This window comes from Podarcis cretensis (genome assembly GCF_951804945.1).
Source record: "Podarcis cretensis genome assembly, chromosome: 5".
Lineage (NCBI taxonomy): Eukaryota > Metazoa > Chordata > Lepidosauria > Squamata > Lacertidae > Podarcis > Podarcis cretensis.
The window spans coordinates 38,746,949-38,772,793 of record NC_137174.1 but is presented as its reverse complement, the minus strand read 5'-3'; the positions used below and the strand labels follow the sequence as shown (position 1 = coordinate 38,772,793).

Here is a 25,845-nt window from a genome sequence, read left to right as displayed (position 1 = left end):
ACCCAGTGAACTTCATGGCTGAGTGGAGAATTGAACCCTCGTCTTCCAGGTCCTAATCCAACACTAATCTCTACTACACCATACTGGCTCTTTCATGTGATGTCAGTGAGGAATGATATCAATGTGAGAAAACAAATGCAATTACATACACATAAAGGCAATTGGATGTTAATGAGTTACCAGTGCTTTGAGGATGCAGGAAGGAACAGGTATGCAGTAAAGGTAAAAGCCTGGTCCGATGTTCATCACTGTGCTTGGAGCATGGATAGAGTAGTACAGGAGCGCTGACAAAGCATGTAATTCGATTTCATCAGCCCATATTAGCTAAAGCAATTATTGCAAACTAGCATTTGGCAGAGGGTGGCTGAATAGCTAAGCCTATTTCTGTAAATTTTGCAGGACTCTCTGTTCTTTCCTGACAGAGACAGAGAGAATTTATCTTGCCCAGTGTGCTAATTCATCTCAAGTCTTGCAATAAGGCAGGATATATCTTTAAACAAATATCTAACACAATTGTATAAGGGTGGCTGCTTGGATTTAGCACTGTTGTTCAGGACTTTTCTCCACAGAATAAGGGAGGAGCCTGGAGTCAGTGTTGTGTTGAATACCACTTCCTGCCGAAACTTCTACATGTAGTAGCATGTCGGCACTGCTAGGCACATTTCAAAGAGGTGCAGTCTGCAATCCCACGCATATTTAGTCGGGAATAAACGCTACCAGAGTTAATAGGACAAGAAGTGCTGGAAAGTGGGGGCACAATGACGTGAGTGGGAACTTTTGCAGCTCCCCACCCCCACCCCGATGGTGAGAAAGAACATCCCACAAACTCACGCATACACTCTTGGGACACTTGCTGCCCCATGCAAAGCTTGTCCCTCCACCACTGCTCCGTCATAGAAATTAAAAGGGAAATGAAGCAGGATAAGAATTAAAGACGATAGCAGAGCTTGTTAAGAGTGTTATGGACATCTGGGAGAAGACAGCATAGAACCCAGAAAAACAGTTGCTCCGGAGATCAAGCAAAGGTCCAGATTCTATTAGGAACATAGGAAGCTGCCTTATTCTGAGCCACACCATTGATGCATCTAGCTTATTAGTGCCTACACTGACTGGCAGCAGCTCTCCAGGCTTTCGGACAGGGGGTGCTCGCAGTCCTATCTGGAGATGCCAGATGTTGAGCTTGGGACTTTCTACATGCAAAGCAGTTAACTATATGGCCCCTTCCACACCCAGTGATCTGCTCACACATTAATCAGTAAGAGGTGTTCAACAGTGGAAAGAACTACCTCAGAAGGTGGTGGGTGGACTCTCCTCCATAGAAGGTTTTTAAGTAGAGTTTAGATGGCCATCTGTCTGGGATTCTTTAGCTATGGTTCCTGCATTGCGGGGGGTTAGACCAGGTGACCCTTGGGGTCCCTTCCATCTCTAGAAGTCTATGGTTATAGGAGTGAGCCCACGCTGATCAGCCCTGTCCTTGGCATTGTGCCTTCCAGTTAGCCCCACCTCTGGCATTCTCACATACAGCACACTTGTATCATCAGGGTTCCAGATTACATGGAATGCACAAATGTTCTCTGCCTGCAAACATTTGCACTGCAAGTCTGGATACCAGCTGGAGCATACAAGCTTGGCATGAGAACTAATGGGTGCAATCCTGTTCACAAGTTGATTGGACAAGTGAACACGTCCCTTTAATAAGGCTACCAAAGTAATAAGTTGTAGGAGGGAATTTAGAAGAAAAGAAAAGAATTTGAAAGACAGAGAAAGACAGACTGAGGATAACATAGCAGAAACTAGCAAGGTGGAAGGTGGGACCATCGGCTGGGGGAGGACTGCAGGGCCTGCTCCCTTCCAGGGCCTTTTCCAACTGGCCCAGGGGGCGTGGCCCAGGCCCGTATTTGGAACAAACTTTTGAGGAAGTTGGGAAGTCCCTGTTCCAAGTGGTTAATGTGTTTTAAAATGTCCTCAAGCAGTCGGTGGCAATTTAAATTTTTATTTCTTTTTCCCCTTTTTTCCTTTGCTGGGGGTGGGTGGATGGGATGGATATTTGGTTGGGGATTAATTTTAGTATAATTGTTCTGTTTTTGTTTTTTGTTGTTTTGTTGGTTCTTTATAGTTTGTGTTTTGTTTTTAAGGGGCGGGATCAGGGCTGCCTGGGATTGGGGCCCCAGCCAACACGATGGCTGGGACAAGTTCCACAGGGGGGGAAGCACTGGGACATCCGATCTCTGTGATCACGGGCAGGAGGAGGAGTTACGCTAAGACCAGACCATGTCATTACCAAGGAGGCAGGTTTAGTCGTTGTTTGAGGACTATCCCTGCCTCCGGGTCTGGCCTTGACTGGATGGATACTGGAATCCAGGGGAAACCCACATGACCTGAAGGTGTTGCTGTGTAATGCCAGGTCAATTATGAATAAAATCACTGCCATCCAAGACCTGATTGTGGATGGAGGATTTGACCTGGCATGTGTGACAGAGACCTGGTTGGAGGAAGCAGATGGGCCTGTCCTTGCCGCTGCTTGCCCACCAGGTTTCTCTTACGCACAGAAACCCAGGTCATGTGGGCGGGGAGGGGGGGTTGCAGTGATTTTTAGGAAGTCATTAGTTTGCATCAGGCATCCTACTGGGAAGACCCAGTTTTCTGAGTGCATGTTCTGGAAGTTGGGCAATAGGGGCGGTACAGGATTCCTTTTGGTGTACCGACCTCCCCGCTGCACCAAGGATTCCCTGTCCGAGCTGCTTCAGGTCGTGGCGGATGTTCTCCTGGAGACACCTAGTTTGGTTGTCCTAGGGGATTTTAATATCCATGCCGACACGACCTTACAAGGGGCCGCTCGGGACTTCGTGGAAAGCATGGCCTCCATGGGGCTGTCCCTGAATAAGTTGGGCCCAACTCATAGTCATGGACATGCCTTAGACCTGGTATTCACCTCTAGTGACGTGGGTGATCTGACACTATGTAAAAGTGATACAAAAGAAGTGCCTTGGTCAGATCACTTCCTGGTGTAACTGGACTTCTACGCGACCCTTCCCCTCTGCAGGGAGGTGGGACCAATTCGGATGGTCCGCCCCCGCCACTTAATGGATCCAAATGGTTTCCAGAGAGTGGTAGGGGATGCTTTATCCCATGTTGATGGCCTTTCAGCCGATTCCCTGGTGGCCCGCTGGAATGCGGAGTTAACCAGGGCTATCGACTGTCTGGCTCTGAAGCGCCCTCTCCGATTGCATGGAGCCCGGACAGCCCCATGGTTTTTTCTTCGGAGCTGAGGGTGATGAAACAATCGCTGAGATGGCTAGAGCGTCAGTGGCAGAAAACTCACTCCGAATCTGACCAGACACAGGTTAGAGCTCAATGTCGAGCCTACCAAGTGGTGATAGCGACGGCGAAGAAGACTTTCTTCACCGCCTCTATTGCATCTGCAGAAAATAGTAGCAGGAGACTCTTTCAGGTGGTCCGCAATTTAACGGAACCACCTTTACCACCGGGGCCTTGTAAAGACCCCAAGATCTCCTGCAACAATTTTGCAAAGTTTTTTGCAGATAAAATCATTCATATTCGGAAGGAGCTAGACACCACCGTGGGAGCAGGGCTGGGACGGGAGAGTGCTAGAGCCCTGTCTCGTCAAGTTGCATGGAATCAATTTCAATCCGTTACCCCCGAGGATGTGAACAGGCTGCTTGGATGCATGAAACCAACCACCTGTCTCCTGGATCCTTGCCCATCCTGGCTTATAAAAGCTAGCCGGGAAGGACTGGGCGATGGGCTTCGTGGGGTGGTGAATGCTTCCCTCCATGAGGGAGCCTTCCCAGACCCGCTGAAAGAGGCGGTCATTAAACCGCTTCTTAAAAAACCATTTTTAGACCCGGCCAGTATGGCCAACTATCGCCCAGTCTCAAATCTTCCATTCTTGGGCAAGGTGATTGAGCGCGTGCTTGCTGAACAACTCCAGGCACGCCTGGAGGATGCGGACCATTTGGATCCCTTCCAGTCAGGATCATGGGATGGAAACTGCCTTGGTTGCACTGGTTGATGATCTCCGGCGAGCTAGGGACAAAGGTGAGAGTTGTTTCCTAGTTCTACTGGATCTCTCAGCGGCGTTTGATACAATCGACCATAACATCCTTCTGGACCGTCTAGAGGGGCTGGGAGCTGGGGGCACTGTTATACAGTGGTTTTGCTCCTTCCTCCTGGGCCGTGTTCAGAAAGTGGTGGTGGGGGATGAGTGTTCAGACTCCTGGGCCCTCACTTGTGGGGTGCCTCAGGGTTCCGTCCTCTTCCCCCATGCTTTTTAACATCTATATGAAGCCGCTGGGAGAGATCATCAGGGGGTTTGGACTGGGTGTCCATCAATATGCAGATGATACCCAGCTCTACCTCTCTTTCAAATCAGAACCAGTGAAGGTCCTGTGTGAGTGCTTGGAGGCAGTTGGAGGATGGATGGCGGCTAATGGAGTGAAGTTGAATCCTGACAAGACAGAAGTACTGTTTTTGGGGGACAGGGGGCAGGCTGGTTTGGAGGACTCCCTGGTCCTGAATAGGGTAACTGTGCCCCTGAAGGACCAGGTGCGCAGCCTGGGAGTCATTTTGGACTCACAGCTGTCCATGGAGACGCAGGTCAATTCTGTATCCAGGGCAGCTGTCTACCAACTCCACCTGGTACGCAGGCTGAGACCCTACCTGCCCGCGGACTGTCTCGCCAGAGTGGTGCATGCTCTAGTTATCTCCCGCTTGGACTACTGCAATGCGCTCTACGTGGGGCTACCTTTGAAGGTGACTCGGAAACTACAACTAATCCAGAATGTGGCAGCTAGACTGGTGACTGGGGGCGGCCGCCGAGACCACATAACACCGGTCTTGAAAGACCTACATTGGCTCCCAGTACGTTTCCGAGCACAATTCAAAGTGCTGGTGTTGACCTTTAAAGCCCTAAATGGCCTCGGCCCAGTATACCTGAAGCAGCGTCTCCACCCCCATCGTTCTGCCCGGACGCTGAGGTCCAGCGCCGAGGGCTTCTGGCGGTTCCCTCATTGCGAGAAGCAAAGCTACAGGGAACCAGGCAGAGGGCCTTCTCGGTAGTGGCGCCCGCCCTGTGGAACGCCCTCCCATCAGATGTCAAAGCGATAAACAACTACCTGACATTCAGAAGACATCTTAAGGCAGCCCTGTTCAGGGAAGTTTTTAATGTGTGATATTTTAGTGTTTTTTGGTTTCTATGGAAGCCGCCCAGAGTGGCTGGGGAAACCCAGCCAGATGGTCGGGGTACAAATAATAAATTATTATTATTATTATTATTATTATTATTATTATTATTTTTTAAGTTACAAGGAAGGTGATATATGAGATTGACCTTTTTTCCCAATACAGTGGACTCTCGGGTTGCGAACGTGATCTGTGTGGGATGCACGTTCGCAACCCGCGTCTGTGCACGCGCGGGTTGCGATTCGGCGCTTCTGTGCATGCGCAAAGCACAATTTAGCCATTCTGCGCATGCGCAACCACCAAAGACCAGAAGTAACCTGTTCCGGTACTTCCGGGTTTTGGCAGTCTGCAACCCGAAAAAAACGCAGCCTGAAGCAACTGTAACCCGAGGTATGACTGTAGTCTCTGTGCCGTTAACAGGCATTCAACAGGCAGAAATGCAGCAATCCCCACACCTGAACAGCTTCACCCCTCTGATCACATTGAGTGAAGGCAAGATCCAGGTTTCCTCAAACAGACTCCTCCACATGGCTGGGAGCCCCATCTGTGAAGGGCTTCCAGTCGCATGGAGGAACCTATGGAAGTCAAGCTGTCTTCCCCCTTAAGACCTTTACCAAACAGGCAGAGATGAGAGAGGCAGAGCTGGGCAGCACATAACCTCACAGGTGGGACCAGCCACCTGTCCCTACTCTCTCTTATCTAAGTGTTATCCTTCAGTGCAGCAGATATATGAACAGGGCTTTATAGCCACACAATCAGATAGACCGTGTTATTCCCCAGAAGCACTGGGAACATTTTGACTACCTAAATACTCCCAGAATTATTACTGTCATGCACTTCCTAAAATATGCACTACGAAGTTGGCTTGAAACATGAAATGATGACGGTCATCGTAAGAGGACCCACCTTTTAGCCTATAAACATTTCAGCTAAAGAAACAAGGAAGCTAACGAAATCCCACCAAAGCAGCCGACGTTCATCGCCATGAGCAGGTCTAATGATAGCTTAGAGACGGTATAAAGAAAATCAGCCGTACAGGCCACAATCTTCTGCTTTCGCTCCAGCTACTTCATTGTATAAACAAGCATTCATCTACCTTAATAACATGCTTTGCCCTGCTTCACTTTAATAGAACTACTCATGCTTAACAGAAATTATTTGAGTGACCTTTCGAGATACAGCTTCAGGTCCAGTTATGTGGAATGAAATCAGTGGGACTTACTTCCCAGTAAATGTTATGGGGACTGAAGTGTTTGGCAACCAGCATTTTAAAGCTTGGTTTCCCATATACAGTGGTACCTCGGGTTACATACGCTTCAGATTACAAACGCTTCAGGTTACAGACTCCGCTAACCCAGAAATAGTGCTTCAGGTTAAGAACTAACCTTCAAGATGAGAACAGAAATCTTGTTCGGTGGCACGGCGGCAGCAGGAGGCCCCATTAGCTAAAGTGGTGCTTCAGGTTAAGATTAAGAACGGACCTCCGGAACGAATTAAGTACTTAACCCGAGGTACCACTGTAGTATGTACAGGAATAAATGGGAGGTGGGGGTGTTCTGCCCAGGTTGAGGTGTGTACATGTCATATGCAGCAATGACTGCTGTACAGTAAGCAATAGAAACAGAAATAATGTGTGTATAGGGGCAGGGACCAGGATAGAAATATGTGGGGGACTGTTTTCCCCCAAGCATTTGTTTTATTTTTTCCAGTGGAGAAAAAAATTGGGAGAAATTGAAAAACATCTTTATGATCTATTTTCCTTTTATAGAATAACAAAGATAACGTTTTTAAGGCAGGTTTTACAAGTATTCCTTAAGCTGCACTGTGTTCCCTCAGAATGATTTCTAGTACCAATATTCTGTATTTTTCCGTGTATGACATGCCCCCATGTATAAGACGCCCCCTATTTTGGGGGACTCAAAATTAAGAAAATGGGGAGAGATTGCCCCCGTGTATAAGACTACCCCCCTTTTTAACATTCTTTTTTGGTAAACAAAACCAAAAACAACCTAATATTATACATGGAAAAGTACGATAATAACTATGTGATGCAATATAAAGTGTTGGGTAATTGCAAATTCCCTCCATTCTTGCGGTGGCTAACTTGCAACCCCTGCAGATGACATTGTGGGACTCCAGCTCCTATCAGACCCAGCTGTAAGAACATATGAGGAACAGCCTGTTGGATCAAGCCAGCATCCTGCTTTCACATTGGCCAACCGGGTGCCTGTGGGAAGCCTAAAGCAGGACATGAGCAGAAAACGCTCTTCTTCCACTCCTATGCTCCAGCAACTGGTATTTATTCAGAGGCATGTTGGCTCTGTAACTGAAGGCAATATGTAATCCCACCATGTCTTGTGGCCATTGACAGCCTTAACCTTCTGCATGGCCGGTAGTTAGGGATGATGAGAGCTGGAGTTGTGGAACATCTGGAGGGCCAGATGTAAACTGAAGACAACTCAAATCCTATGCTGCTTGGCTACAGATAGATAATTAACTCTTTTAAAGAGAGGTGGAGACAGTTTGAAAGAGGAATCATTGTTTCTTGCATTTTAATTGTCCCATTTTGTGGAGATATAGATATTTGTGGTGGTATTTTTTTTCCTGTTTCTGGATCATTGTTTCCTAAATCAAATGTGTGTTTTTAAAAACAATAACAAAAAAGCCTACCCTACTACAGCACTGTTTTAACCTTCCCCTCATTTCCCCCCATGATACTTTTTGACACTTCAGGGTGCCTCAGTTTTGATGCTCCATCTGGGTTTATTTGTAATGATTTGAATAAACTAACGGTGTAATTCAATACATGTTTACTTGGAAGAAAGTCCCACTGCATTCATGGTGGCTTGCTCTAAATGTGTGCTGGGTTGCAATTGGTAGAGTGTATGCTTCTGAATTTAACAAATATAGCCAGCATGTACAATTCCATGTACTCTGATATACATAATGCATTTTAGGTTCCAAACGTAGTAAAATAGGCTTAGAACTGACAAGAAAGTAAGTGCTGCATATATTTCTATTTCCACACCAATCTCCTTCTATTTTATGGAGAAGGGAAAAGTGAGGATTTCCCCGTCACCCTCAGCTTCGAAATATTTGGAAATTGTACATATTTTACCATTCTTCTACATAAACCATTTTTCTCAATTTGTCTCTTAAAAAAATGGATAATTGTAACACCTCTGGAACACTGTTGCAGTGTTACAGAGGAACAATATGAAGCACATCTTTACACAAATGCTGATGAAACAATGACTTGCTTCACATGTCATGCAAGGCCAAAGCAATGGCTTTAGTGCAGGAGTGCAGAACTTCTGCCCTGGGTCCTTAGGCCAGTCTGGGCCCACAAGGCTATTTCTCTGAAACTACATTCATCTGCCAGTCAGGTGGCATAACCCTGATTAGAGAGGGAAGTGAAACCCTCTAGAAAGAGGGCCTGAGCCCTGAGTCACCCACCAATCAGCTGATGGACAGGGGAGGTCAGTCCTGCCCAGTTAAGAGTGTGCAATAGAGCTCCCTGCAATAGAGCTCTCTTGTACACCTGAACCCGGCAGAAGCAGGGCAGAACATCAATCGTGGTCTGTTCAGGAGCAGTAGGTTCTCTAGTGCCTGCCAACCACCTGTCAAATCATCTGACACCCCAATGATGTGTGACTGACAAGTGGGTTGTTAATATGACTTTCATTTCTTGTTGAAGTAGAATGCCAGACTTTAAAAAGCAGCAGCAGCAACAAAAGTGTGCTATTAAATATCAGCTCCACTAATTAAAATAAATTAACTAAGCAACTGAAGCAGTAGTCAATTCATCCCCTAATTAAAGTTGGCATACTTTAACAAAACAAAAAAAAAGTTTGTTTTGGTAAGAGTTCTCTCACTGATAAGTATGTGATCGAAGGACATTTTAAAAGTAACAAATAGCCCATGCAGTCTCCCAATACTTGTAATTTGAAAGGAGCTATGCAGTGCAGCCCCAGACACACTCACCTGGGAGTATATCCCATTGAATTCAATGCAGCTTACTTCTGAGTAAGCATGAGTAGGCTTGCATTGTTAATTGTCTCAGGTTTCTCAGGACCCAAAGGTACATTCAGCAAAACATTGACCCTGAGATGTCTTTAACTTTGGATTACCTGTTTCTACTTTTTTATGAAGCTAAACAGAAACCTGTTTGACCTCTTCTCATCTGTTTGTTTTGTATGATGGCTGTCATTTCAGCTTCTTACTCTGCACGCTTGTTTCCCCGACCTGACTGACGTTATAATCACATGTCATTGGCCACCAGGCTTTTCTAAATAGAGAAGAACCTTCAAGGAGTGTGACGCTTAATAAAAGGAAAAGCGGAAGCACTTGATGAAGATAACCACACAAAATCTCAGCAGGAAGGCAAGGAAGGCAATCTGTAAAATGTGACAAGGTTTTCAATAAAGATCCAGTAGAGCCATGTTGAAAGCTGGTGTTCCAAAGGTTGCAAGGAAGGGCATGGCTATGGGGAAGCAAGTGTATCTCACATTTTGTGGGACATCATTATAGCTGTCATTCATGTCCCCATGAGAAGCAGCTGCTTTTCCTGTATAAACTTCTCAGATGGGGAAATCTGACCCATGGGTCAAACTCCATGCACTGATACCACAGTTATCGCCAGTCCATCGTGGGTATGAGTGCTTCCCTCCCATGCTTGGCCATTTGTATGTTGGGCCCTCTTTTTTTGTACGCGATATTTATTGGCATCTGTCTGCCTCGGGAGACAATGCAGTGCGCTTCCAGGGGTGAAGTCAAACCACTGCATTAGCAACACCCAAGTGACCTTTCTAGAGTGCAAGCTTGGGCAGTGTATATGGAAAGCCTGGGCTGCCCAGATGACAGGACCTCCCTCTTGGCCTCACTGATGTGGTCCAAAGCAGAGCAATACGTTTGGCACCAGCTTGGCTGCAGGAGTTGGTGGAAGGTAACGTACAAGGCACCATCCAACCGTCTTAGGGACTCCACTCCAGATCTGTGTAGAGTTTATTCCTTAGCCTCGCCACCACCACCAAGGCAGTGAAGGTTCAGGATCAGAGTTATCCTTCTAGAAGGGCTACTTTCCCAGGTTGATGAGCCCCATCTGCTCCTCAGTACAGCATGTGCAGAAACCTCCTTCTTGACCCACTATTGGTCTCGTCCGCTCAAACCACTGGAGCCTGTCACTGCATGCAGGGGGAAGTTCCTAACCCACTGAGGGCTTGAGACCCATCAGCTACCCTCACCTGTCAAAGCCATTCCTGGGGTCTGGCCATTTTAGAGTTGTCACATGCAACTCTAAAAAACCCTTTAGCTCTTTCCACAGAAAGGAGTTCATCCTACATCCACGTTGTTTGCAGCTAAGAGTGAAATATCGTTGTCAAGTGTGCATATGCTGTGCACGTTGCTCCAAAACATGATCTCACAATTTTGTTCTTGAGTACTGCACTTAAAAACGCCAAACCTTTCAGGAGTAAAACATTTACTGGAAGTAAAAACAGACTGATTTATGAGAATGAAACAAGTGACAGCCCGAAGTTAGTCAGCCTATTGCCATGAATGCTTACTCAGAAATAAGTTGACTCCATAGGACTTACTGCCTAGCATTGTATAATTTGTTCCTTAAAACTAGAGGGACTTAGTCACAAATCATTTGCCCTGTTTATTTCAGCAGGATTTAAAAGTGGCTTTATCTAGATTGGGACCCCATGCAGGAGAGTTCTCTGGACAGGGACCATAGCTCAGTGGTAGGCAGGGCCACCCAAGACATTTGGTGGCCTAAAGCAATGGGCGAGGTGTCACCTTTCCCCTTCCACAAACAGCAGCCACATACTCAGCTGGCAGTTGAGTCTTACTTCAACACTGATGATGGCACAGCTTCTTCCGTTGCATCTGAGGACAGCTTTAGAGGGGCAGGGCAGTTCTGCATCTGCCGTCTGAAGCAGTTGCCTAACTTTCCAATATTAGGAATGACCCTGATGGTAGAGCACATGATTTGCATGCAGAAGGTTCCGGGGCAAACCCTGCCATTTCCAGCATAAAAGCATGAAGTTACAGATGACTGGGGAGAGCTCCGCTGAGTCCCCAGAGAACTGCTGCCAATCACAGTAGACAGTCCTAAGGTAAATGGATAAAAGAGCCTGGCTCTGGTATAAGGCACCTTCCTGTATACTAAAACTCTGATTTCTATCCTACAGAAATGTACATTTAGAAGATAGTATATTGTCCGTCAAGATGTGCCTTGGCAAATGGGAGGGTGAAGAGGGAAGGGATCCTTGACTCTTAAAACGTTCTCCAAATCGGCTACTATGTTTTTGCTTTTGTTGTTTTATTTGGTGCTGCGGTTTACCTGTTTCATTATTTGTTTTTATATATGTATTGTTTTTAGTAAATCATTTAGAGATTGTTTCGGTATGAAGCAATAGATAAAGATACGTAATAAGTAAATAAATATAATAAGAAAAATATATTTACAATATCCATTATTGACTTAATATTTGCAAATATCTGCAAAATATTTGGGGGTGGGGTGGGTAATTCTGCTTAGACCTTTTTAAAAGAAAAAAGAAGCAAGTTCCTAATTTATAACTGGGGGCGGGGGGAAGCAATGGATTGTATACAGAGTAGCGCTAAGTGACACATTCCATCAACTCAAGAATTTCTACTTGTACAACAGAACTTTGCCCTCCCCTTGTACACCTCCTAAATCTGTTAACAGGATCAGGCCAATGGCCCATCTAGTCTAGCATGCTGTTCTCACAGTTGCTGACCAGATTGTGCAAGCCGAAATCCATTGCCCTGACAGAACACATTAGTTGGATACCTACTGCCTAGTGACCCTGGCATAGATACAAAAATCAATGCAAGTGGTAATTGACTGTGTACTCCTTTGTGTGCCTAATCCTTGGAACACCTGGTTGCTACTGGCAGCTCAGACACTTCCCATCTTCCAGTTAAGAGGGAAAGGGTAGCAGAATTAAGTCACCAACTGAACAGTGCTACATTTGAATGGCATTACCTTCCTTACTGGATTGATAGCATTTGTATTTGACTTTGACAATTTTAGAACCAACAACAATATTTCTCTGTCCTAAATTATTTTTTTGAGGTTGGGCATAATGCTGAGAAACCAGTCTGATACCCCCTTTTGAGTGAACACATCCTGATTAGAGAGTTACTATTTATTTTACCTGTCTCACTGAAATAAAGGGAAGGACTGTGGGGGCATTCCTAACTTCCAGTGGATTTTTACAATCTGCCTGGAGCTGGTGAGCTCCATTCATTGCTCAGAAACTATAATCCTCTCTCTTTCTTTAATTTCTGTTTCACCTGCACCTTTGTTTATACAAAACTAAAAGTCACGTCTACCAAAACAAAGACAAGCTGAGAGGTAATTACTATGTCCAGCTCCATTGAAATAATATTGACTAAATGGGAACAAGCTCTTTGGCTCCCTTTCTACAACAGTGAGGTAGAGGTGAAATATGTCTCTTCTACTCCTCAATGTAGGGGCAATACTAGGGTTAACTTGTTTTCCAAGACCATAGGAGCTAAAATTGTAAACTGGTGACATCAACTTAACATCAACTTGATGTACAAGAATTAGCAAATAAGGTTGCTCATGGCATGGGTATAAGCTATAGCACTTGATAACATCTGCAGAGTTGGAGATGCGGGTGGCGCTGTGGTCTAAACCACTGAGTCTCTTGGGCTTGCAGATCAGAAGGTTGGCAGTTTGAATCCCTGGTGTAGAGTCAGCTCCAGTTGCTCTGTCCCAGCTTCTGCCAACCTAGCAGTTCGAAAGCATACCAGTGCAAGTAGATAAATAGGTACCACTACAGCGGGAAGGTAAACTGCATTTCTGGGCACTCTGGTTTCTGTCACTGTGTTCCATTGTACCAGAAACAGTTTTGTCATGCTGGCCACATGACCCGGAAAGCTGTCTGTGGACAAACGCTGGCTCCCTCAGCCTGAAAAAGAGATGAGCGCCGCAACCCCATAGTCTCCCTTGACTGGACTTAACTGTCCAGGAGTCCTTTACCTTTTACCTTTGCCTAACATCTGCAGATCAAGTGGTTCAGTGTCTGGCTTAGAGATGGGGAATATGTGGCCCTTCAGTATTGCAACTTCCATCACCCTGAGCACTCGCCATGCTGGCTGTGGCTGATGGAAGTTGGAGTCTAACAATATTTGGCAGACCACAGGCTCCCCACCTCTAATTCATAATACTGCAAGGATGCTCTAATTCTGCAAGGATGCTCAAAAAAGGCATGATTAAATGGGAGGGGATTCATTATGATTGCATGTTCTTTTGCAGGACAGATCAGGTTCTAGAAAAGGTGTCTTGAGCCTACCAAAGGTCTTTTAGTTGAAATCTTCCTCTCCACTAATTAACTGATTTGGGTTAATAAAATTACACGTGGTACCGGGAGAGACCAGATAGAGAGAAGAGTGCGTGCACTCTCTCTCGCATAATACTAGAATCTGGTTTATCCAATGAAGCTGAACAGTGAAAGAGTCAAGACAGACAAAAGGATGTACTTGTTCATACTGTGGATGGATCAACAATGGGATTTGCTAGACCAAGATCTGGTGTTAGTCACCAATTTAAATGGTTTTGAAAGCAGATTTAGACAGATCATAAATGATGACTATATACTACCTCCAGGACCAGTTGCTGCGAAGCAACAGTGGGGAAGACAATTGTCCTCATGACCTAAATCTCTTAAAGTTTGCAATCTTTTTTAAAAAAAATTAGAAACCTTTTGTAAACTAAAAAATGCCAAAGATTCCCCAAAAAAGGAATGCCATAGATTCACTTTCTGAGAAGTTGCTCAATAAACTGATTGAATCATTGTCATCAGACCAATGAGAAGATTTGCACTGTAGCACTATGGATGCTTATTTTAGATTGCCTCGCTACAGAACACTTTGATGAGTTTTTCTTAACAGATGCTGGGTTTACCAACAGCTTCTGAGAAGAATTAACACTTCCAGCAAGAAAAAGAGTGAAAGAAAGAAGTGGTTTGGGGGAGAAAGGAACATATGACACCAAATACGGGGCTTTTGATGTGTTTAGTTGTATACGTTGTAATACACCTTCTTGTTCTATTAATAACACAGCCATGATGAAAGATGTCCATGCTTTATTTTCTACAGGCAACTTCAAAAGATAGTACACGATATCAAGAAAAATGACAGCGGAATAATGAGCAAGTTCAAAAAGTAAGCTATGCACACCCGTAATTTACATGATTTGAATGTTTTACTCATTTTAGTGCCTATTTTTGATACATGTTCAGCAGAAGACTGTGCATGCCTACTCAGAAGTAGGTGCCAGCATGTTCAAGGGGGCTTACTTCCAAATAAGTGTGCATTAAATGGAACACTTCGTGGTATGTGACGGGGGGCCCAGATGCCCAACTGAGCATTTTGAAATTCTCAGTTTTGCTCATAACAAACAGTTCTAAATAGTCTTCTTAATAACAGTATGTATATGAGGCCACATTCACTCCATACATTTAGAGCACTATGATAACACTTTAAACATGGCTTTCTCCAAGGAGTTGTGGGCTCTGTAGTCTGTTAAGGGTCCTGAGAGTTGTAAGGAGACCCCTTATTCCCCTCAGAGAGCTATGATTCCCAGAGTTCCCTGTGATTGGCTGTTAAACTACTCTGGAAAATGCAGTCATCATATGACACATGAAACCATTCTGAACCTCGAAGATGGTGTCCCAGATTTGGGCAGTGTTGTGTTGAAGGATATGCATAGATGGCCATAACAAAGCAGTTTACTCAACAAGCCGTAAAACAATCCATCGGTCAAAATAATAAAGTGCTATAACAAAACCAAAGGTAGATAACCTAAGTTCTGTAAATGACTTCCTTAAAATGTCTGCTGAAATAGAAAGGTCTCCGTCAAGCATCTGAAGTCCAGCAGAAAGAGGGCCTGTCTCATCTCAGGCAGGGGAGGGGAGCTTCACAGTATCATCTCCACAATGCTGAATGAGCAGCTCCAGGTGAATACAAACCATGGACCTGAGCCATAGGAGATCCCTAACAGAGACTTCCCCAAGGTGATCCTTAAGGTAACCATCAGCCAAGTTGTTAAGGGCCTTGTTAATTGACACAAGATCCTTTAATGTGACCCGGTAACATGGGCAACTGGTGCAAGCTTTAAAGCATCAGACTTATGTGATGGTGGAATGCATGGTGCCTCCTTGGTCTTCCCTGCAGTATACATACCATCTGCACAAATGTCAGCTGAAGAGTTCTCTTCAGATGTTTCTCAGTGACAACTCACCACTGTTCCTAGGTGTATGTAGGCTTCAGATGGTCTACCTCATTGACGTTTGCTTGCAAATGCAACTGATTAAGAATTACAGCCTCTTCTTTGTCTGAATGAGCCTGCAAAAGACGAGGCAGAAACTCAGGTGTATGTCAAAAGCCGGCTGAAAGTTACATCATGAATGGTCTCAGCCTCAGTAGGAGCACTGTTACTGCTCCTCTGCCTCACGAAATGCTCATGGTTAGGAAGCATATCTCCTCGTGACGTGCTGCTCCAGAGCTGTTCTACAGAGATTACCTCAGAAGGTGATGAACTCTCCTTCACTGGAGGTTTTTAAACAGAGGTTGGGTGGCCATCTCTCAGTAATTTTTTCGCTTGGATTCCTGCATTGTAGGGGGCTGGGCTGGATAACCCTTGGGGTCGCTTCCAACTCTACAATTCTATGAGGCGAAGGAGAAATAGAAGTAGCATGCAGCTCACCTTGCAAATACTTCCACTAAATAACCTACAGTGGATTCATTTAAAAGTGCTCAGACTTACAAACAATGCAATCCCAGCCACGTCTACTGAGAAGTCCAACTGACTTCAGTGCTGCTTGCTCCCAGGTACATGGGTTTAGGGCTGAACTTTTATAAGGGCATCCCTTTTTGACCCAGCTGTTATGTATTGTCCTCCTATTGGACAAGCACTTTCAACAACTGCATTTAAACTGGTATCTCTGTATTACAATGGCATGATAGCAACATGTCTCAACAACTTCTGTTGCAACAGACCTGATAAACCAAATCAACAAGGTTGTTCTCCCTCCTTCAAAGAGCTTGCAGCAATTCTTTTCTTTAGGGAGGGAGGGAGGGAGGGAGGGAGGGAGGGAGAGAGAGAGAGAGAGAACCAATTTGCCCCTACCACAACTGCTATGTGTGTGCTCTTAACTCTGTATTTATCCTTAAAACACTTGACTAAATATAGATGCCTACAGAAAGGCACTCTGGAGCTAGACTCGTTTTATATTAGCTCATATATCACTCCTGCAATTATTACCTTCCTTCCACTCCAGAAAATGCTTGTGCTTCTCCTTGGCTCTAATGGCATCAATAGATAGCTGTGGGCAAAAAAAAAATAGTCCCACAATCTGTTACCAAGAACAAGCAGCCAGTTTTGCTCACATGCAGGGCAAGAAGGAGGTATACTAAGTCCCCCATTCACAGCTGCTGCAACATCCATATCTTACATTTAATGCACTCTTATACCACTTTAACAACCATCATTCACCCAAAGAATCCTGGGAACTGTAGTTTGCTGAGAGTGCTGGAAATTACAGCTCTCTGAGAGGTCTGCTAAAAACAGATCCCCTCTAGGAGATCCATATGGCTGTATTTAATCAGACTTCTTATATTTTGAATGCGGTGAGTTTTGTTGTTGGTTCCTGTTGTGTTCATACTGTTTTACTATCTCTAATTGACTCTGCTCTAACCCTCCTTAGGGAGAGAAAGAGCAGGATAAGAATGCTCATCATTAAATAAATCACAATGCTAAAGTGATGAGAGAAAACGCACTTGATGTAACTTTCTTTTCTGTGCAGAAGTGTAGACGTCCTTGAAGTCGTACTGATGGGCTCGGCCGTTTCTCTGTTAGCAGAAGCCTGGTTTTGAAAGCACCTGCCAAACACCACATGCATAACCTTGCACATGGGCAAACTGGCTTACAGAAGCATGCATGACCGAACACACCACATTTGACAAATACACGACTTCCTTTTTTATTTACTGTAAAAGCAAAGCTACTTTGGAGTACAAGAACCGGGTCACCATCTTTTGACCCTCCCACAATGGGAAAACGATATCAGTGAAAATAGCTACATTTTGCATGCTGACTGTGCAGTCAAGGAAATGAATTGAAGCATAACATGAAAGGAGAAGCAATACTGAAAGGAGGAGTGCCATAAATTGTAGCATAACTGAACTAAAATGGGGAACTAGGGGGGTTTATGGCAGAATATCTAGGCCTCTAAACCTTGGTTTGATGATGATGATGATAATGGAACATCAGTCATGTTCTCTCACCTACAGACAGAGGCTTCGTTGTGCTACTTGTTGCAAAGAAAAACGTAGGAGTTTTTCGTTCATCAGGTTTGTTATCAGCCTGATAACTATTGTGAAATTTTATTATGAGGGTTGCAAACTTTTTCTGCAGGATCCCACTTTGTGGCTTGATCTGCAGATATCAGTATCGCTTGCTATTAACAGATACAAGAGCAGGCATGACCGGTTTCTTTTCCCCTAGTCCATCAACAATACTGTTCTTAATAGCAGGGGTTGAGAGCATGATCCTCCCAGATGTTGCAAGACTACAGCTCATCGCCAAGCATCGTTCATGCTGGCTGCGGCTGATCAGAGAGTCTGACAACGTCTCAAGGGCCACAGGTCCCACAGCCCTGCTTTATGGTCAAGCCTGTAAATGTTATAATGCCAGTGATTCCCAAACCAGTTGAGCAAGGTTACGTGACTTGTAAATGGTTCCATTCCATTGACTGCTCACCAGATGCACACATATTCAAGCAATACACACACAGAGAGGAGCTTTCTGTTTACTTTCTCTAGCAGCAGGTTCACCAATCTGAACAGCCAAAACTCACAAGAAATAAAAATGCAGCTGAGTGATTACTTTAGCAGCTATCAGGTCGAAGCAACTAGATACATCCTCCAAATGCACATGTGGAACTCATACTGTCAAAGACTCACTATGTGATGCTACAGAAATACCAGTGGTGTGCATTTGTGGTTTCGTTCCATTTGCAAGTACGAGTGTTACAGCTTTCACAAACTGACAGACCTAACCTGCTTGAGAAACGTTTGTCTTTTCTTCTCTCTTTTGATACTTAGGTTCCAAAATGAACAAATGGCCATAATTTGCAAAACTGGAAAAAATACATGGGATCGGTATGGCGATTGAGAATTGCACAAGTTTTGGTTGTTCAGCATGAAGTCTTGTTGCCCGCTTTCAGTGTAATGCTTTTGTGTTTTTTGCCAGGGTTTACTTGTAAAAGCAGCACCTTCTCTCTCCTGTCGAATCCCTAGACCATCAGCCTCTTAATTTTCTTTTTTCCTAAAAGTACATGGGCAGAGCAAACTTGAACATCCATTCCACCACGGGACCATCTCATGGATTGTTTTTCCAGCACTTACCTGTGTGATGCATGCTAAAAATGTAACACATGGTGTTTAAAAGCATGTTTAAGCATGTGTTTGATGTGGATAGCCGCTGCAGGAAATTCCAACTCCTTGTAGCCTTGTAACTGTATCAAATGATTTATGGCATCTACAGGTATTTTGTGAAATCTGCTAACAGCTCAGGCCTGTAGAAGTTGGAAGGCATTTTGTTTAGTTAAACCCACAAATAATTCAAACAACCATGTCATATTTCAGGCCAGTCCCATTCGAAAAAGACATCTACTGCCAACCTGAAACACTGAGAAATTTCACTGCACTCTCATATACTGTGGTCAAAGATAAACTCATCCTTTTTAAGCATGCCAGCTATGGTTAACTTCATTGGCTTGGATTCTAAGATAAATTACCTTAAGGAAGCTCACAGGAGGAAGTGTTTCCTAAATTCTACTCACTACTGCGGTCACAAGAACAAAAAATAGCCTCATTGGAGTGTTGGGAAGCCCCTCTGAACAATCTGAGATAGGGCATGGGAGGCTGAGAATCAGCCACAATTGAGCAGACCTCCATCTGATTTTGAATGATTAACACTATCCTCTACATGCCCACTCAGAAGTAGGGATGAGGGAGACATTCATTTCAGTTTGTATGTAAATGTGCACTGATAACATTAAAATTCTAAACAATATAGGGATGAATAAGTAGACACAGCAATAATTGTAAACAACTTTTAAACACTTGCTAAAAGATGCATGGCTTTTAAACAGTGCTGGGGGACATGTGGCCCTCGAGATTGTTGTTGGACTCCAACTTGCATCAGCCCCAGATAGCATGGCTAATAATCAGGAATGATGGGAATTGTAGGCTAACAACATATAGGAGGCTACAGGTTCCCCATGCCTGGCTTACATTGTATCTTTCAGATGTTACAAATTCAAAATCAGATTGGACATGTCTTGGAAAACTCCCATCCACCTAACTAGGATCATTCCAACTAAAACAGCTTATGAATCACCATTATCTGAGAACCCAGTTCTGCTTAGATTTGCATTCATCAGCAGCTCCTCTTAAGCTGGTCAGGATCAGAACTGGTCCCTAGGTCCTGTGGAAAACAAATTGAAATTTTGATTAGCAAAGAAGAAAGGAACTTGTTTTCAAACAAAGAAGCTAGAAACCAATATTGAGATGCAGAATCAGATTCTGATTCAGAATAGACAAGAAATACTGGATGCATTCAAACCTAAAATTTGCAGATTAAAAGGACATTTCACTATTTAGCATTCTAAATGTTGTATTGGATAGTTTTGTAACTAACAATCTGCATTTCTTACATCCTTAATTGTCTGTCTGTTGTGTTTTCCTGCAGAAATATCCATGTTCATTACATGCATTCTTTCCCCAGAAGTATCACAAACCATAGATTTGTTTGCATCTTCATGTACCTCTTGCTAAGTGTCTTTGTCGTGATCTTTTGTCACCAGCTTTTTGTTATAGTTCGTTTTCGCCAAGTGCTTTGTTGCTATGCAACTATTATTTAATGGTCTGGAAGTGTAATATAATACTTTTGTATTTTTCACAGGCTAACAAATAAACCACCACCAAGTGTGCCACCAGTAGATTATAGAGGTATGAACATGAAACTGTTTATTAACTGTTAATTAAGTCCTGTGGTTGGTACCAACCACAGTTTAGGGAGTTTGGGGCTTATAAAGGAAGGTGAGAGGCAAGTCACATGTATCTTGCCTTGGGGCTGCCCATTCCTTGGTGGGGGCCCATGCAGTTGGCCCCACCCAGATGGTTGGGTTAATTAAAAGTTATCTCAGCTACATGGAAACCACTCACAGAAGTGGTTCCGACATGGCTAGGGCAATGGTTAAATGGGCACTTAATCAATGACTTCATTGCATAGCTGATCATAAGTGTCATGTAGCTAACGTGAACACTGCATCCCTATGAAGAAATTTGAATCATTACCTCGGCTATTAGATGTGAAAAGGCAGGCCACAGAAAAGCTGCCTCAGCTAAAAGATCAAACCATAAAGAAGTACCTGATGAAACATAACCCTTTGCTAGCTTTCAGAATGGTATTTAGGAAACCTCAGGAGAAAAGCAGTACTGTGCTACATTTAGGCATCGGAGGCTGTGATTTAAGAAAGAGCAGTTTTGGATGCCCGTTATACACAGTTCCTTGGCCTCAGATTTCCTGAGTAACATTTTGCAAGATGTTTCCTCTCCTTCTTGGTTCCTGTTTAAACAGAGATGCTGACTTTCTTCAAGAAGAGGGGTGCCTGCATTTGCCTCGTTCTGTCAGAAGATTGTATTAATGTCTCATGCAAATGGTGTGCAGGCGAGGGATAGGAAATCAGTGTTGCAGACTGCCTAGCATACAGCTATTGGGGATGGATGGTCAGGCATTCAGGCTTCCACTGAGAAAAACGATCGCTGCAAATATCACAGCATCTGACGGCCTATGAGAAGTGGCCAAGAAGATAAACAAAGGGGAGGGGGAGCAGCTTTCCCCCTTCGCCATAAAATGCAAATGCTGTATATTGTAGCACATGGTTATCAAATTGTGTCCTCAAGTGCCAGTTCATTTCACTACCATAAATCTAAGTTACAGTATTAGCTAGCTGTATGAACACCTCAGTTAGCAGTTAGGAGCATTTTGTAGACAGAGTTTTGCAAGAAGGAAGTATTTGACATCTTGCTAACCTGCATGCTCTTCAGTGGCTAGCAAACTAATTTTATTTGTTTTTACGCAGAGGCAGAGGAAGAGGAACAGTGGTCAGATGAATTTGTAAGTATATTCATCACACTTCCACCATTGCACCTAAATAACTATAAATCTGAGTTGTGGAATTTTTGACTCCAAACCATCTATTTTTGCTTCCGTTTATATAAATGATATTATCAGTCTTCTAGTCACACTCTTGAAGAGCTGGAGATGTGTGTATGTGTGTGTGTATCTGCATTACTACCAAAATGCTCACAGCAGTGGTCTTGTGTCTGGATAATAAGAAGTTGCCACTTAGATCAGAACTGGAGTTGGGAGTCCAATAACATCCAGAGGGTCACGGGTTCCCTATTCCTGACCTATTTAGTTCTGATCTCACCACCCATTTCCTCCAGCACCACTGCATGACAAATGCTGATAAGGTCTGCTATTTAGTGCTGTCACCCTGCCTCACTGGCTGCCATTAGGATTCGCCACAGGGCATAAAAACCCACTGAGTGTGCTACCAGCAAAAAAGTCACTGGTCCTCTATTCAAATTATTTCTTGTCTTGTTTTCCCTGAAACCCACACCCGCATGGCTGTGTTCCTCTGCACCCAGGGTGGGGAATATCAGGCCCATGGTCCAAATGTGGACCTCCAAGTCTTTCCATTTGGCCCTTGGGACTGTCCTCAAGCAAAACACCCACAAGCCACACACACCCTTCTTTCTTGTCTGGAATGGGTCCTTGACCCCCTGTGGTAAAGTTTCTGGCCTGGAAGGAGAATGGAGGTGTTTGTATATAGGAGCCTCTGACTTTTGCATAGCTGGAATGTAACTTAGGCATGTGATCAGAGTCCCATTCTTTGCTTAGCCCCCTTTTGCAACTTCTCCTGCCCACCACTGCTATGCAGCTCTCAGAAGGTGGCCTACATAGGTATGTAGCCCTTTGCCTGTAGTTTCCTTGCCCCTGCTCTTCTCCATAATCGTAAGCTGCTTTGTAAACTCAGGACAGGTTTAGATTGTCAGCTGAAGATGTGGCTTGTCCCAGAAAATATTGCATCCAAGTTGTTTATTGAGTGCTGGGGAATGTTCTCATGTTGTGACTAGTCTCTGGCAGCCCATTCACATCTACAGGTAATCATTATACATCACAGGGGACTAATCATGTTCATGTAAACACAGAATTAAAAGACTTTGGGGGAGCTGCTTACATTTTGGGGTGGTGTTAAAAATAAACGATACTGTGGCATATCTCAACCCAACACCCGTATTCTCTCTAAGAGTTGCATCTTACAGGGTTCTAAGAAAATGAATGATGCCCTATTTATATTTTTTTTAGGATAGTGATTATGAGAATCCTGATGACCACTCTGATCCTGAGATGTATGTGGTTCCCACCGAAGAAAACCCTGATGACAGCTATGAGCCCCCACCAAGCGAGCAGGAAAAGAAGATTCCAGCAGCCTTCTCATGTGCTGGAGGAGAATATGCAGGTAATCTTTATGCCTCATTCTATGCACCTGTTATCCTATTCCAGAACATAATGAATGGCATAGAATTTGAAGGAAGCAGGAGGGATTTAAATGGTGGTCACACCCCATTTCCCCAGTCTCCTAATCAGGGCTGAGCCTCAGTAGGATGATCTTCCTGCATTCCTAACTCCCACCTTACAATTGTTTCCTTTATGTATCTGCCAAAGTGGGCTTGAGTCCATGAAAGCTCATGTCACAGTAAGTTAGTTGGCCTTTAAAGGCCACAATCCCTTTGTTGTTGTAGTTTCTAATTGTCGGCTGAGGTTACAGTACTGCTCCCCCGCCCTTTTAATGGCACACACAAGTCTAGGGTCATTCATTGGGTGCTTTTCTGTGAGGTGGGAAATTAAATTATAACAGAACTCAGAGCTGAGCTGCACATGACACCATTTACAAAATTAGCACAAGTGACTTTTTAAAAGTCAATTTCAAGGGCAATCTGGACCAATGGGGCAGAGGGAGTCCAGATCAGGCTCCCCACATCTGCAATCAACTTTTAAAATGCCAGTCAAAGAAAAGTCCACAATATTATCCCCACCCGCAAGATATGAAGTTCCTGTCAAAACAATGAAGGGGTTTTTAAAAAATATAGCTTGTTATTAAACAAAAAAGCTTTATTTTATTTTTAAAATTGCTGTGCAAGCTGATATAGAAAATATTCAGAATGCTCAGTTCTCTCAGTGGTATTGTTTTCTCAAAAGTGATCAATTCCAGGAGTCGGATGATTTTTATGACTTCCCATTCCGTTGCCGGGGAGTCGAGGGTAGGGGGTATTTACAGTGCCCAGTTTTCAAACAATGCATTTTATGTCAATCCCCAGAAGTGTTTTTTTGGCTGGGATCTTAGGGAGGGTTTCAAGCACAAGTAACTTTGACTGTTGATCCAGTCGTGATAAGTATGTCATATCCAAAGTAGTTTTGGATGTGTTACTGTGCGGGGGGGGGTGGAAATAGACATAATCTTGTACAGTCTGTTGTTTCTTAAATCAGACAGAGATGCAGAGAACCAGCAAGCACAATATACTGAACTTGCTTTGCAGTCACACTAAACCATAATAGAAATAAGCTACAGTTAATGTGTATGAGCAGCGTGCTGGTACGCACTGCTGAAACCACTCCTGCCATGCTGTTAGAAAACAAGCCATGGTCTGGCTTGGCATGTCAACTTAGAAACAAACCACAAGCCCAAGTTCAGATGTCACAACTAGCCAGACAGCACAGCTGGAGTGGGAGAGGAGTGACATGCCCATAGTTTCAGCAGCATGCTGTTCTTTCACATTAAACCATTGTTTTTAACTATGGTTTAATGCACCTAAGGTCAGTTCCATGTCCTGTTCCCTGTACATCAGTCGCACGTCTGAAACTGATCTCAGTCTATAAGTAGACTAGATCAAAATGGAAGGGGATGGAGGCACCCTTTTGAAAGTTAAGGATTCTTACTGGATTTTCTTTCTCGTTTACAGACAACAAGCGGCCTAGTCCACAGAAACCTTGGCCCGTCACCAAACCACTGCCTACTTTGCCAAGCAACTCTTTATCTAAACCAAAGAAACTGGCCACTTTGCCCTTGCCGCCTGCTGCTCTCAGGCCAATACAACCACCTAAGCCTAAGGATGATGAGGTAACGCTGACAGATAAATCAGGATAGTTATTAGATACAAAAGCTACGCACGGCTACCCTAAGAATGAATCCTCTTGACCATGGTGATAGGGAGGTCACAATTTAAAATAATAAAAATGATGACAGGAATGATTTAAAAATTATTGTTCTAGGACCATTTGCCCATTTTATGAATTTAGCACATTTCACATTCTCTACATACAAAAGATTCAGAAGTAGAAGGGAGAGTTGTAGGAAGCTGCATGCTTATTCCTGTAAATAATATTACCCTGGCACTAACAAGGCACTTCACATAGTTTATTTATAAAAGCAGGAGGAACAGAATGGAGATCAAGATAATCAAGGCATAGGGAATAGGCACACAACTAGGGGAAGAAGTCAAATACAGTGGTGCCCCACAAGACGAACGCCTCGCAAGACGGAAAACCCGCTAGACGAAAGGGTTTTCCGTTTTGGAGGCGCTTTGCAAAACGAATTTCCCTATGGGCTTGCTTCGCAAGACGAAAATGTCTTGTGAGTTCCTGCGGGTTTTTTCCCCTTTTTTCCCCCTTTTCCTAAGCCCTAAGCCGCTTATCAGCTGATCCGCTGATAAGCCGTTTATCAGCTGATCCGCTAAAAGCCGCTAAACCGCTAATAGCGCTAATCCGCTAAACTGTCAATGGGCTTGCTTCGCAAGACGAAAAAACCGCTATACGAAGAGCCTCACGGAACGGATTAATTTCGTCCTGCGAGGCACCACTGTATTAGAATCTCTCACTTGCTGTTGTTCCTAAAATAATAAAATAAAAGGAAATAATAGTAGTTATTAATCTATTATTATTATTATTATTATTATATTTTCTTCATCATCATACTAATCTTAAATCCCTGGGACTGGGAACAGTGTTAAAGTGATTGTACCATCTGAGGTCTTACAAACCCTCACATGCTCAAAGTGGAGACATGCGAATAGTCTCATTTAACAGAATGGCAGTGTGTTCATTTATTGTTTGAAGCATTTATTGCATTGCTCCCCCAGTGCTCACATCACTTGTCATACTCCCATAGTTGTACTAAAACCTCTAGAAGAGAAAGGCTCAGAACAGGTTCTCAACCCAGACCTGTCACTCCAATCCTCATGTAGGAGCTTGGATGTTCCCTGTGCAGTTCTGGAAGATCAAGGGATGTTCTGCTCCTTTCAGTATTCAGAGGATGTGCCCATATTAAATGGGAATGATGTATGTGTGGAGCATTCTCTGCTGTTGAAGAAAACTAGCTGCTCCCGCACATGTGGTGGTCTTTGTGTGTGCACAAGAGGCCTCATGGAGCTTTGACTAATGGGCAGTGA

At 44.0% G+C, this 25,845-nt stretch overlaps 1 protein-coding gene and 1 long non-coding RNA gene across 6 annotated transcripts in view; one reads left to right on the top strand and one right to left on the bottom strand.

Annotated features, from left to right (window-relative positions):
* The window catches only part of BLNK (B cell linker), a 99,150-nt gene that overhangs the window by 52,839 nt on the left and 20,466 nt on the right, over positions 1-25,845 (top strand). For 3 of the 5 annotated variants that reach the window (XM_079978435.1, XM_079978433.1, XM_079978436.1), the window contains 6 exons: positions 14,359-14,424; positions 18,367-18,423; positions 20,231-20,277; positions 21,414-21,448; positions 22,706-22,859; positions 24,361-24,518. In XM_079978435.1, the coding sequence (XP_079834561.1) occupies positions 14,359-14,424; positions 18,367-18,423; positions 20,231-20,277; positions 21,414-21,448; positions 22,706-22,859; positions 24,361-24,518 (517 nt within the window). The remainder of the gene's footprint in view (positions 1-14,358; positions 14,425-18,366; positions 18,424-20,230; positions 20,278-21,413; positions 21,449-22,705; positions 22,860-24,360; positions 24,519-25,845) is intronic. The other 2 variants (XM_079978434.1, XM_079978437.1) reach the window with 1 other exon arrangement.
* On the bottom strand, positions 18,491-20,218 carry LOC307217360. Its single transcript, XR_013839577.1, has 2 exons — positions 19,667-20,218; positions 18,491-18,589 (listed from the first exon to the last, which is right to left on the bottom strand). It is a non-coding gene; the product is annotated as an uncharacterized lncRNA (long non-coding RNA).